Source organism: Oncorhynchus clarkii, chromosome 6 (genome assembly GCF_045791955.1).
Source record: "Oncorhynchus clarkii lewisi isolate Uvic-CL-2024 chromosome 6, UVic_Ocla_1.0, whole genome shotgun sequence".
Lineage (NCBI taxonomy): Eukaryota > Metazoa > Chordata > Actinopteri > Salmoniformes > Salmonidae > Oncorhynchus > Oncorhynchus clarkii.
Window position 1 is genome coordinate 43,925,997 of NC_092152.1, and position 14,634 is coordinate 43,940,630.

At 42.0% G+C, this 14,634-nt stretch overlaps 1 protein-coding gene across 1 annotated transcript in view; it reads right to left on the reverse strand.

The window, feature by feature from the left end:
• Nucleotides 1-14,422, reverse strand: part of LOC139412097 (calcium-binding protein 7-like) — a 55,982-nt gene extending 41,560 nt beyond the window's left edge. The window contains exon 1 of the mRNA XM_071158890.1: nucleotides 14,311-14,422. Coding sequence (XP_071014991.1) covers nucleotides 14,311-14,422 — 112 coding nt within the window. The remainder of the gene's footprint in view (nucleotides 1-14,310) is intronic.
• Nucleotides 14,423-14,634: the final 212 nt, after the last annotated feature.

Genomic DNA, 14,634 nt, shown 5'->3' on the forward strand with positions numbered 1-14,634 from the left:
AGTCTATCAGAAGTTTCTAAAGCCATGACATCATTTTATGGAATTTTCCAAGCTGTTTAAAGGCACAGTCAACTCAGTGTATGTAAACTTCTGACTCACTAGAATGGTGATACAGTGAATTATAAGTTAAATAATCTGTCTGTAAACAATTGTTGGAAAAATTACTTGTGTCATGCACAAAGTAGATGTCCTAACCGACTTGCCAAAACTACTTTGTTAACAAGAAATTTGTGGAGTGGTTGAAAAATGAGTTTTAATGACTCCAACCTAAGTATGTAAACTTCCGATTTCAACTTTGTCATCTCTTTATGAGTATAATATTATGCATGTAATGAAATAGGCTAGTATAACACTTACGTTTGTTAGCCTACGTTGCTATATTGCTTGCTATGCTATTACACATAGGGCGACAATATTCAGTTTTCTGTCCTACTTGCTTTCATAACATTGGATATAGTTTCATCATGATAATGTATGTAGCCTGCAGCAAAACGATTACAACCTAACTAGCACATTATTAATTTGGTTAACTTTCATTTAGGTGACATCATAAAGGTTTTCTGTGATTGTATTGACTAGGTCCTGAGCTCAGTAAGGGGAATTTCCAATGCTGTAGGCTAACTTAAAATACGTCTATATTATGCTGATATTTTGTATCTTTTGTTGTCTTTTGGAGTGTCTTATGCCTAGTCTTATGCCTAATATTAGCCAAGGAGGTTGTATGGTTCATTTGGTTCCTATTCTGAAAGTTTGATAAATTGGGCATAATGACATGTATATTTATTTGTGCAACAAATGTATGTATACTGTCCTTCAATGCAAATTCAGGAGGCACTTCTGAAATATTTTGGAGCACCCTCTAGCACTGGTCAGGATGAGGAGTCATCTACCTCCTTAGCCACACAGGCCTCTTCAAAAATTATCTTGGCGCCTCAGGATAAGGAGCCATCCACCTCCTCAGCCACACAGGTGTCTTTGCAAATGTTGTCTGAGCCTGAGGATGAAGACCCATTTGCTTCCACTTCTCCCCAGCAGGATTCTTCAGGTGTATAAATATTTTCCCTTTTGCAAAGTTTTAAGTTTCCATATTGTAGGTAACATTGATGATTGTATTATTACTGGGTATGTATGTGGGATGTTCCACCACTAGAAATGCTGTGAATAACGTGTGTTAACTAATGCCCTTGTGATCTCCATTAGAAATGCCTTTAGCAGCATCCCCACCAAAACATGCTGCTGAGGATGAACCACTGTCTACAGACCCTGCTGACTGGCCTTAAGTTCTGACTGACAGCATTGGGACACAACTAGTTTGCAGAGGACCAAGTGAGGTACCCCCTATCTTTGTTTTCCCAAGGAATGAGAGTGATGGAAGAAGTTGCCACCACCAGTATTTCAGGAAGACCTTGGTGAGTGGTGAAAAAAATCCCTAGAAGTTGATTGGTGTATTCTGTAAGAAACACCAGCCTCTTCTGCTTCTGCAGCAAACTTTCTAAGAAGAAAATTAATTTAGCAAACTCAGGACTGACAGACTGGAAACATGCAAGCCTACGCAACGTTTATAAATTAGGCCCCTGAACACCAAAACTGCACGAAAACATGGAAAGAACTGGTAATGAGGATCAAAAAATGGGAAACAATTGATAAGCATGGGGATGTGAATGCACACTGGAGACACAGTGCGTATCACCGCATAACATGGTGCCTGAACCGTCACACGCTCCTTAAAGCGAGTGCGGGGAGTTGGCCCACAAAATATCTGATTTATAAAATAGTCTTTACTGGCCAGCAAAACAAAACAAAGTTTGAAATATCCAATAAATGTCGTTCCACTTCATGATTGTGTCCCACTTGTTGTTGATTCTTCACAAAAAAATACAGTTTTATATCTTTATGTTTGAAGCCTGAAATGTGGCAAAAGGTCGCAAAGTTCAAGGGGGCCGAATACTTTCGCAAGGCACTGTACACTGAGCTATTCCCAAGCCGTACAAAGTCACAGAGGCCCCACACAGAGTTTGTAGCATCGCTGGCCACAATGCTCTGCACACCACCCTCTTCAACTCCGCCAGAACCTCCCTCCCATGTTACCAGACCAGGCCCACCTCAGCACAACTCAAACAGACACGGCACATCACAACACAGCACAGCTCAACCAGACCCACCTCAACTCAACCCAGCTTTACACAGCACCAACCACTACCCTAGGGTCTGGCAAAACACTGTTGAGTGTAGTGCACCAAATAGTGCTGTTCACACCATGTATCATTCACATCATCAGTCCTCATATGCTGAGAGTTTGGAGCTTTGCCAGCTACACTGCCCCTGTCGTGGACTGGCAATCTTTCAGACAACTGAGAAACAGATGTACTATCTTGATTAAGAATGCTAAATCAAGCACATTTTTAAGGTCTTTGACTCTGCTGGTGATCTTTCAAAATTTTGGAAAACAGTAAATGGACTGAAATGTACAAATTCCTCTTTTTAAATGCCTAAGCATGTTCTGTCTGACTATGGCATATTAACTGAGAAGAATGAGATAAGTGATGTTTTTAATCGTAATTTTACCTCAGCAGGCTTTTTATTACAAGGGTCACCAACTTTGGGAAGGGGGAGTGCATGGGTTGCCTTCCAAACATTGGTTTAATTGACCCTAGTCAGTCAATCAACTGCTCTCTGCCAGCCTCTAGCTGAATTTGTATTCGGTGCATGTGACAAATAATAATTTGATTTGATTTGATATGCTTGATACATTTTTTCTTCAACTCTGCCCTCCTGATTGCTGAAATATTAACCCATATTTTTTACCTGACTATTATATCTGGTACTACACCCAAGGTTTGGAAGGCAACCCATGCACTCCCCCTTCCCAAAGTTGGTGACCCTTGTAACCTAAATGATTAATCACCCTATTTCAAAACTTTCTTGCCTAGCTAAAATATTAGAATCCCTGATTAATTCTTAGCTAAGATCTTTCTTATTTTTTTAAATGTATTCTAAATGTACATCAGTCAGGTTTAATACCAGGTCATCGCACTTGCTTTGCTGCATCCCTATTTATAAATTATTTGCTTAATTGTATGGATAAAAAGCAACATTGTGCTGCCCTCTTCAATGACCTGGCAAAGGCCTTCGATGCTGTTGATCACTCATTGCTAATTCAGAGGCTTTCCTCAATTGGCCTAGACTTGGCTGCATGTAACTGGTTCAGGAGTTACTTAATAGATAGAACTCAATGTGTAACAAGCCAAAATGTCCATGAATTTACTTAGTTACAGCTCACATGGGAAAAACAGTCAATTGAAATAAGTAAATTGGATTTCACAGAACTGGGAATACAGATATGCATCTGTTGGTCACAGATACCTTTGGTCACGTCCCTACCTTAAAATAGTAGGGACGTGGAACATAAAACCAGTCAGTATCTGGTGTGTCCCCCATTTGCCTCATGCAGCACAACACATCTCCTTCAAATAGAGTTAATCAGGCTGTTGATTGTGGCCTGTGGAATGTTGTATGGCTATGCGAAGTTGCTGGATATTGGCAGAAACTGGACCACACATCAAGCTCGAGCATCCTATTCATGCTCAATGGGTGACATGTCTGGTGAATATGCAGGACATGGAAGAACTGAGACATTTTCAGCTTCCAGGAATTGTGTACAGATCCTTGCGACATGAGGCTGTGCGTTATCATGCTCAAACATGAGGTGATGATGTCACGACAATGGGCCTCGGGATCACATCACGGTATCTCTGTGCATTCAAATTGCCATAGATAAAATGCAATTGTGTTTGTTGTCCATAGCGTATGCCTGCCCATACCCCCACCGCCAACACGGGGCACTCTGTTCACCACGTTAATATCAACAAACCGCTTGCCCACACAACGCCATACTTTCTGTCTGCCATCTGCCAGTACAGTCGAAACCGGGATTCATCCATGAAGAGCACACTTCTCCGGCGTGCCAGTGGGCATCGAAGGTGAGCATTTGCCCACTAAAGTCGGTTACAATGCTGAACTCCAGTCAGTTCAAGACCCTGGTGAGGACGACAAGCACACAGATAAGCTTCCCTTAGGCTTAGATGGTTTCAGCAGAAATTCTTCGGTTGTGCAAACCCACAGTTTTATCAGCTGTCTGGTTGGCTATTCTCAGACGATCCCGCAGGTTAAAAGCTTCCAATTTTTTAAAAACTACATTGGAGGCAGCTTATGGTAGACAAATTAATATTTAATTATCTGGCAATAGCTCTGGTGGAAATTGCTGCAGTCAGCATGCCAATTGCACGCTCCCTCAAAACTTGCATGCTCCCTCTGTGGCATTGTGTTGTGTGACAAAACTGCACATTTTAGAGTGGCCTATATTGTCCCCTGCACAAGGTGCACCTGTGTAATGATCATGTTGTTTAATTAGCTTGTCGATATGCCACAACTGTCAGATGGATGGATTATCTTGGCAAAGAAGAAATGCTCACTAACAGGGATGTAAACAAATTTGTGGACATAATTTGAGAGAAATACGTTTTTTTACATATGGAACATTTCTGAGATCTTTTATTTCAGCTCATGAAACATGGGACCAACACTTTACATGCTGTGTTTATATTTTTGTTCAGTGTAGTACTGAATGCATTGAAAAGTAAGTACATGATGTTCTCTAGAGTGCATAAAAATAACTAATAAAAATAAAATTATGATTTAAGCATACTGTATCTCCTTTGGATGGTGTCCATATTGATCATGTCCCTGCTTACAAATATCTTGGCATTTGGAAAGATGAAAATATGTAATTTAATAGCATATTGATGAGTTAGAAGCTGATAACAAAAATGGGCTTGTTCTCTAGAAATAGGTCATCCTTTCACTAAATAGTAGAAAGCAGATTATTCAGTCGACGTTCCTATTGGTCCTAGACTTCAACTTCATTAAAGCCATTACATGCAGTTTATAATTAAATGCAGTTTATGCTTTATTACGGGCACAGTTTTAGTACTCATCACTGAATTCTCTACCAGAAAGTTGGTTTGCCCTCTTTGATGTCGCATAGGTTGATACATTGTTATGTTTTCATTACATAGCGCCCTTTTACAAAAACTTGTCTGTTTGGTTGTTCTGGTGCCTCTAGGGCAATTCAGAAAGCTGATTGAGGAACTTATTACTGATGAATGTGTTTGTTTTTTATGACCGTGTTTTTCTTTCTGTTTATTTATATTTTGATGTGTGTATTTTCTGTCATTTCCGTAATTCAGGGCTCATCCCTTAAATATACGTTGGTCTCAGTATCAATAAGTCTGTTGACAAAAGAAGCAACTAGGTAGTGTATTTCATCTTCTATTTTTCTCTATGTTTGCTGGTAAAGCGAGAGAGAGAGAGAGAGAGAGAGAGAGAGAGAGAGAGAAATACATATTCTGAAACTACTCACTGTCTGAACAACCCTGTTGGCATACACTCGAGGAGTGTTGATTTTATCACATGCTCAGTCTATAGAGAGTTGAAACTCATCATCCATACAAAATGTAATAATTTTGTTATTCACGTTTTTCAGCCAGCTTTTCTAATTGTAACCAGTCACAGCACAGAATGGGTTTACTGTGCTGTGCCGAGTCCAAAGTGTGTGTGTGTGTGTGTGTGTGTGTGTGTGTGTGTGTGTGTGTGTGTGTGTGTGTGTGTGTGTGTGTGTGTGTGTGTGTGTGTGTGTGTGTGTGTGTGTGTGTGTGTGTGTGTGTGTGTGTGTGCGTGCATGCACGTACTTGCTCACATCTTGTGTGTGTGTATGCATGCACGTGTGAGTGTGTGTTTGTGTGTGCGTATGTGAGTCTGTGTGTGCGTGAGTGCCTGTGTGCATGTCAAATCAAATCAAATTGTATTTGTCACTTGCGCCGAATACAACAGGTTACACTGAAGGTTACCTTACAGTGAAATGCTTACTTACGAGCCCCTAACCAACAATGCAGTTTAAAAAATACGGATAAGAAATAAAAGTAACAAGTTATTAAAGAGCAGCAGTAAAATAACAATAGCGAGACTATATACAGGGTGGTACCGGTACAGAGTCAATGTGTGGGGGCAACGGTTAGTTGAGGTAATATGTAGGTAGAGTTATTAAAGTGACTATGCATAGATGATAACAACAGAGAGTAGCAGCGGTGTAAAAGAGAGGGAGGTGTGGGGGGGCAATGCAAATAGTCTGGATAGCCATTTGATTAGATGTTCAGGAGTCTTATGGCTTTAGGGGTAGAAGCTGATTTGAAGCCTCTTGGTCCTAGACTTGGCGCTCTCTCCGGTAGCGGAGAGAACAGTCTATGACTTGGGTGACAGGAGTCTGACAATATTCAGGGCCTTCCTCTGACACAGCCTGGTATAGAGTTCCTGGATGGCAGGAAGCTTGTCCTCGGTGATGTACTGGGCCGTTTGCACTCCCCTCTGTAGTGCCTTGCGGTCGGAGTCCGAGCAGTTGCCATACCAGGCAATGATGCAACCCGTCAGGATGCTCTCGATGGTGCAGCTATAGAACTGTTTGAGGATCTGAGGACCCATGCCAAATCTTTGCAGTCTCCTGAGGGGGAATAGGTTTTGTCGTACCCTCTTCACGACTGTCTTGGTGTGCTTGGACCAGAAATGTTCCAAGATGGCGTAGCAGTCGGACGTGTGTTTTGTCTTGTCCCGTCCTGTCCCGTGTAAATATTGTTTTCCTGAAATGTTTTTGTATATATTTCGTATATATTTTAATCTGACTTTACATCTACGGACTGAATATACTCTCCTGCAACCTGCCTCACCCAATGTGGTAAGGATCTGCTATTTTTATACTTTAGAACCCGAACCCATCAAAGGCTAGCCAGCTAACTAGCTACTAGCTAGTAGTCAGTTATCCACTGCTAGCGGTCTTCACCATTAACTCGGACACCAGCCAGCCTCAGCTCGGTCAATACCTGCCAGTCTACACAGGGCGATATCAACCCAGAGCATATAGGATTGCTTTTTCTCTACCACATCTCCCGATGCCTACTGCAAGCTCTGAACCTTTACACCGGAGCATCGCTGCTAGCTAGCTGCAATCCGAGTGGCTACTCCTGGCTAACGTCTCTGTCCCGAAGCAAGCACCAGTTAGCCTTAAGCTAGCTTTGAGCTAGGCCCATCTCCCAGCTAGCCGAAGAGGTCCACCAGCTGATTTCTTGGGCTACAATACCTCTTTTGCCAATTGGCCTGTACCCTTTACTGCCAACACGGAGCCCCGCCGATCTATCACTATGGTCTGCCGACGTAATCGTCCGAGGTGGTCTCAACAGGCTCTTCCGTTGCGACGTTGCCGAAGGCCTATCTGCTAGTGATGATCCCGGGGATCAGGAGCGGACCGGTCACCTTTGCTGAGGCACGGGAAACCTGTCCGTGCAGCTGAGACACAGGAGCATAGCGACCTAGAGCACCGGAGAGACATGACGGTTCCCCCTCACCGGTGCGTTCGGCTCCAACCGCAGGACACCAACCAAAGGGACGATCCCGGGGATCAGGAGCGGACCGATCACCCCTGCTGACGCGCAAATCTGTTGCCGGCTGGGCCGCGGGAACCTGACAGACCGACTGAGGCATGAGAGCCTGATGAGCCAGTGGAAACAGGGGAGCCTGGCAATCCGGTGAAGGCATGAAAGACTGACAAGCCGGCTGTAACAGGGGAGCCTGGCGATTCGGCTGAGGCATGAGAGCCTGTAGCGGCTTCCGGACCCGACATCATTTCCACCGAAACGAAAAACAAAAAACACTCCCTGATGCTTCCCTTAGGTGAGGCGTTATTCTGTAATGATGTGTGCTGAGAGTCAGGAGGCAAGTTCAGGGAGTGAGTGTTTTAATAAATAATCGCAACATAAAACAAAACAAACACGAACAACGCACAAACTTAACATTGGAACAGAAACAATAACCTCTGGGGAAGGAATCAGAGGGAGTGACATATTTAGGGAAGGTAATCAGGGAAGGGATGGAATCCTGGTGAGTCTGATGACGTGCAGGTGCTCATGACGATGGTGATAGGTGTGCGCCATAACGAGGAGCCTGGGGACCTAGAGGCCGGAGAGGGAGCAGACGTGACAGTATGCGTCTCTGTGTGTGAAGCAAAGGTGGTCCAGAGTTTTTTCCCTCTGGTTGCACATTTAACACGCTGATATAAATTTGGTAAAATGGATTTAAGTTTCCCTGCATTAAAGTCCCCAACTAATAGGAGTGCCGCCTCTGGGTGATCGTTTTCTTGTTTGCTTATGGCGGAATACAGCTCATTGATTGTGGTCTTAGTGCCGGCCTCAGTCTGTGGTGGTATGTAAACAGCTACGAAAAATACAGATGAAAACTCTCTAGGTGGATAGTGTGGTCTACAGCTTATCATCAGATACTCTACCTCAGGCGAGCAATAGCTCGAGACTTCCTTAGATATCGTGCACCAGCTGATATTTACAAAAATACATAGTCCACCGCCCCTTGTCTTGCCAGACGCCGTTGTTCTATCCTGCCGGTACAGCGTATAACCAGCCAGCTCTATGTTGATTGTGTCGACGTTCAGCCACGACTCCGTGAAGCATAAGATATTACAGTTTTGAATGTCCCGTTGGTAGTATAATCTTCCGCGTAGGTCATCTATTTTATTTTCCAAAGATTGGTTGTTTGCTAGCAGAATGGAAGGAAGTGGGGGTTTATTCGATCGCCTACGAATTCTCAGAAGGCAGCCTGCCCTTTGGCCTCCTCCTTCTCTTCACGCAAATCACGGGGATCTGGGCCTGTTCCCAGGAGAGCAGTATATCATTCACGTTGGGCTCGTCACACTCGTTAAAGGGAAAAAAGGATTCTGCCAGTCCGTGGTGAGTAATCGCAGTCCTGATGTCCAGAAGTTATTTTCGGTCATAAGAGACGGTAGCGGCAACATTATGTACAAAATAAGTGAAAAAATAAGTTACAAACAACGCAAAGAAACGAACAAAAAAAACCACAATTGGTTAGGGACACGTAAAACTTCAGCCTTCTTCTCCAGTGCCATCTTTACAGTGTGAGTGAGAGCGAGTGTGAGTGAGTGCGTGTGTGCACGTGTGACCCTGTGCGTGTATGTGCATGCATATGTGACTCCAGGTTCAATTAGCTATTCATCTGGTTTTTGTCCCAGGGAATTTCCTCATTGGTAACCAACCACACAGTGAGGTCTCTCACAAGACCTGACCTGCAAGACATAATCAGATGCTGTCATTCACACTTATGCATGCATTCTGTCATGGTCAGATAAGCCAAAATGTGAGGCATTTGAATTGTTTGTACACTGATATACATCTATTCACACCGAAAAGCAACACCAAATACCAACAGTTTCAGCCAATCTGTCAAAGCTCAACCATGCAGCCAAATGCTGTCTGTCTCAAACTGGGACTTGAGAGTGGGTTGAGTGCCTTGAGCCTTTCTTCCTCTCTCTATCTGAACTCAACACTACAGTATAATTGTGTTCCCTTTAAATACAAGCTATAAATATACAGTAGCTGATCCATAAACCTCAATCAGGTGACAAGGGTAAGCCAGCCAGACAACACAACACTGAGTGAATCGCCACAATAGGAGATTTCTGTCACAATGTGAGCATTTCTCTATCATTGAGATTATTAATCCACTGGGTTTCTATACACCCTTACAAATAAAAGGTCCAAGTTGGAACCAAATAAGGTTATTGAGAGCGATACCACAGGGGAAACATTTGAGGTTCTCTAAAGAACCATACATAAATACAAAACCAGATGTATGTTGGACCTCCAGGACCGGAATTGAAGGGTTTTAAGGGTTTGCTGTAGGGTTTTAAGCATTATTTGCACATTTCCCAAGGTGCCTATCGAGTTAATTTTTGAGTTACCCCCCATGACTGTTTGCTAGTGACAAAGACACGATTGTTGCATTTATTCATTTTAAGTCCTGTGGTCTTCACCAATAGAGATCCTAAGTAAATATGTTGTCATTAAAATTAATATAATACAATACATATTTCATAAGATCTTTTGAGTGCCTAGTTTTACCCTAATACAGTTCCCTGAAATTCAGTCTACAGGCCACATCAGGCCTGCAAGTCATATTATGCTGGCTTGCAAAGTGATGTGAAATTCATATTGGAATCCAACAGTGGGGTTATTTTACCACACTGAGTGTTAACAAGAAATGTGTGGAGTGGTTGAAAAACAAGTTTTAATGACTCCAACCTAAATGTATGTAAACTTGTGACTTCAACTGTCTATATTACTTTTTTTGCTGATACAGAACAATTCAATCAAATTATATGGTCAGATGATAAGTTGACTTCATTCAGAGTGCCACATTTTTTTTCCAAAAGCAATGAGGACTTGGTATGCTATGGTTCTTTACTATATTTTGTGGACAGCGGCTTCACTCCAGCTGTGTTTTCACTCGTGTGTCCGTCTCTTGAAGTCACTTTTCTGAATGGTTTTCCGTCATGACTTGTTTTAATTTGATTTTTTTTCTTGCAATAAACAAACATACATAGACAAAAACAATAGGCAACATTACATTAACATACATACATTCACCAGTGTTAATTAGTGTAGATTTTTCAGTGTAACATTTTTAGTTATTATTAAATAGTTAAATTAACAAACTATAGTTTTGACAAGTTGGGTATTACGGTTTTCTTCCGTCGAAGGAGAGGGGGACCAAAATGCAGCGTGGTTATCTTCATACATCTTTAATAAAGAATATAACGAACAATACAAAAACGTAACATGAAAAACCAAAACAGCCCTATCTGGTGCAAACAAACACAGAGACAGGAACAATCACCCACAAAACACTCAAAGAATATGGCTGCCTAAATGTGGTTCCCAATCAGAGACAACGATAAACACCTGCCTCTGATTGAGAACCACTCCAGGCAACCATAGACTTACCTAGACAACTCTACTATACCACAATCCCATAACCTACAAAAAAAAAACAAGACAAAACACACCACATAAATAACCCATGTCACACCCTGGCCTGACCAAAAATAATAAAGAAAACACAAAATACTAAGACCAGGGCGTGACATCGGGTAGGACATCTACTTTGTGCATGACACAAGTAGCTTTTCTAACAATTGTATACAAACAGATAATTTAACTTATAATTCACTGTATCACAATTCCAATGGGTCAGAAGTTTACATACACTACGTTGACTGTGCCTTTAAACAGCTTGGAAAATTCCATAAAATTATGTAATGGATTTAGAAGCTTCTGATAGGCTAATTGACATCATTTGAGTCAATTGGAGGTGTACCTGTGGATGCATTTCAAGGCCTACCTTCAAACTCAGTGCCTTTGCTTAACATCATGGGGAAATCTAAATAAATTAGCCAAGACCTCATAAAAATATTGTAGACCTCCACAAGTCTGGTTCATCCTTGGGAGCAACTTCCAAATGTCTGAAGGTGCCATGTTCATTTGTACAAACAACAGTATGCAAGTATAAACACCATGGGACCACGCAGCCGTCATACCGCTCAGGAAGGAGACGCGTTCTGTCTCCTAGAGATGAACGTAATTTGGTGTGAAGTGCAAATCAATTCCAGAATAACAGCAAAGGACCTTGTGAAGATGCTGGAGGAAACAGGTACAAAATATTTATATCCACAGTAAAATGAGTCCTAAATCGACTTAACCTGAAAGTCTGCTCTGCAAGGAAGAAGCCACTGCTCCAAAACCGCCATAAAAAAGCCAGACTACGGTTTGCAACTGCATATGGGGACAAAGATTGTACTTTTTGGAGAAATGTCCTCTGGTCTGATGAAGCAAAAATAGAACTGTTTGGCAATAATGACCATTGTTATGTTTGGAGGAAAAAGGGGGAGGCTTGCAAGCCGAAGAACACCATCCCAACCGTGAAGCCTGGGGTTGGTAGCATCATGTTGTCTGGTGCACTTCACAAAATAGATGGCGTCATGGGGCAGGAAAATTATGTGGATATATTGAAGCGACATCTCAAGAAATCAGTCAGGAAGTCAAAGCTTGTTCGCAAAAGGGTCTTCCAAATGGACAATGACCCCAAGCATACTTCCAAAGTTGTGGCAAAATGGCTTAAGGACAACGAGGTCAAGGTATTGGAGTGGCCATCACAAAGCCCTGACCTCAATCCTATAGAAAATCTGTGGGCAGAACTGAAAAAGTGTGTCCAAGCAAGGAGGCCTACAAACCTGACTCAGTTACACCAGCTCTGTCAGGAGAAATGTGCCAAAATTCGCCCAACTTATTGTGGGTGTCACGCTCTGACCATAGTTTGCTTTGTATGTTTGTATGTTTTGTTTGGTCAGGGTGTGATCTGAGTGGGCATTCTATGTTGGATGTTTGTCTGTGTTTGTCCTGATATGGTTCTCAATCAGAGGCAGGTGTTAGTTGTTGTCTCTGATTGGGAACCATATTTAGGTAGCCTGTTTTGTCATTGTGGGTTGTGGGTGATTGTCTATATTAGTTGGTTGTGTGAGCACAGTTCTTATTATAGCTTCACGGTCGTTATTCGTTTATTGTTTTGTATAGTTTGTTCAAGTGTTCTCTGTTCATTAAATTCACGATGAGCACATACCACGCGCATTTTGGTCGTCCGAGCCTTCCAACTACTTCTCCTCAGACGAGGAGGACGACGATCGTGACAGTGGGAAGCTTGTGGAAGGCTACCCGAAATGTTTGACTCAAGTTAAGCAATTTAAAGGCAATGCTATTCAATACTAATTGAGTGTTTGAAAACTTCTGACCCATTGAGAATGTAATGAAAGAAATAAAAGCTGAAATAAATCACATTTTTCTATTATTCTGATATTTCACATTCTTAAAATAAAGTAGTGATCCTAACTGATCTAAAACAGGGATTTTTTTATTTGGATTAAATGTCAGGAATTGTGAAAAACTGAGTTCAAATGTATTTGGATAAGGTGTATGTAAACTTCCCTATTTCAACTGTATCACTTATACAACGCTCAGACTTTTAGCATAGACACTTTTACACACCTACTGGCTTGCCCCTACTAACTAACCACTAGCAACCTTGAATTAAATCACTTATTAACAGTTCAGCACATCAGCATTTCTCATACTGTTACACAAAGTCAAGATAAACCTTTACCATCATGGTATTCATTAAATGTAAATATAAGAAAACTGGCTAAAATGCTCTCGTTGGGAAATGTTAGCTATAGCTAGCCACATGCTAACCTGAGTGCTAACGTTACTAACGTTACTAGCAACAGTAACAGTAAATCCAGGCATAATGGCTACCACAAACATTGGCTACCATGATATCCTGCAAGTTCTATCGGCTAATAAAGATCAGAGAGCAAAACGAAATACATACTGTACCTTGAAATAAACAATGACTGTACTATTTCACTGTACTTGTACACTTGACATAAAAAAAATTGAAACTTCATACAATAGGTGATTTCCACCACGACAGTGTGAGATTTCAGTCACAATGTACGCATGAGTGTTCTGTCTCATTGAGAGGATTCCTCTACAAGGTTTCTGTGTAATACAGATTATGTGTCTGCCAGGGGTTTACATTTCAAGTGCTATTTATATGGATACATACATTATTGCTATTGGGCAACGTGTGCCGGGGTGCAGCAATACATACATTAACACACATCTCTAACCTTTTTGTTCGAGAGACAGTATCAATGCTAGTACTGCCTTCTTACCAGAACAAGTACTGGTCAGTCACTGATAAGCAAGTCCACAATAAGGCACTATTATACACCAATAAACAAAATATGTGGACTCAATGGACAGGCTTGTAGAATATGTGGACATCTCACTACTCTCACAATTCCCACTCCTCTCACAATTCCCCTTTCACCTGCAAACAGGTGAAGCTCGAACCACACACAAGTATCCCACTTATTGATGATTAAATTAATTGATTAATTGATAGCTTCATAATTTATTAAATTATAAAGTTGAGGTAGAAAAAAATAAAAATCTGTGAATGACAATCTACAGTGGTTGGGTGGTCTAAACGGAGTCACACATTGTTATCACGGTGAGGCGAGGGACTGCTTGAAATGCAGACGCTTTGAGTGGCGCTGTCCATGGTGCTTAATCTGATAACGTTGACAGCAACTTCGTCTGAATGAACTCAAACCGCTCGCTGAGAGCCACACCAATTAGCCTATAGTGAATACAACTGCCTTAACCTGACATTTTTTCACACATTGAAAGAGCCATGATTATATATTGACTAGGCAACAGAATACGATCAGAGCTGGTAACCGAAACAGAGCAGATTATATAACAGGTAAAGTCTCATCCTCACCTTCAACCTCGTCCTCGGGCAGGTTGACCGGAGCTCGGTAGGCGAGCATGTCCGGGATAGTGCAGATGCCCCGGTACATCAAATTGGAGGTGATTGGATGCATGATAGGCATGGCTGCGGTGACGGTCTGGGGCTGCCACCTTTGACCTGGTCTTCATATGAGTGGTTCTTCAGAGAGTCGTTCACAACTTTACTTTCAAAGAGGGTGCGGGGGTCAAATCCATGGATAGGAAGGAACCGCTGTGGCCACAGGATCGAGAGGCAGGAGAGAGGAGAAGATCCGTGAATTCCTCCCCCGTTCTTTGGTAAATGAACACTAAGAAG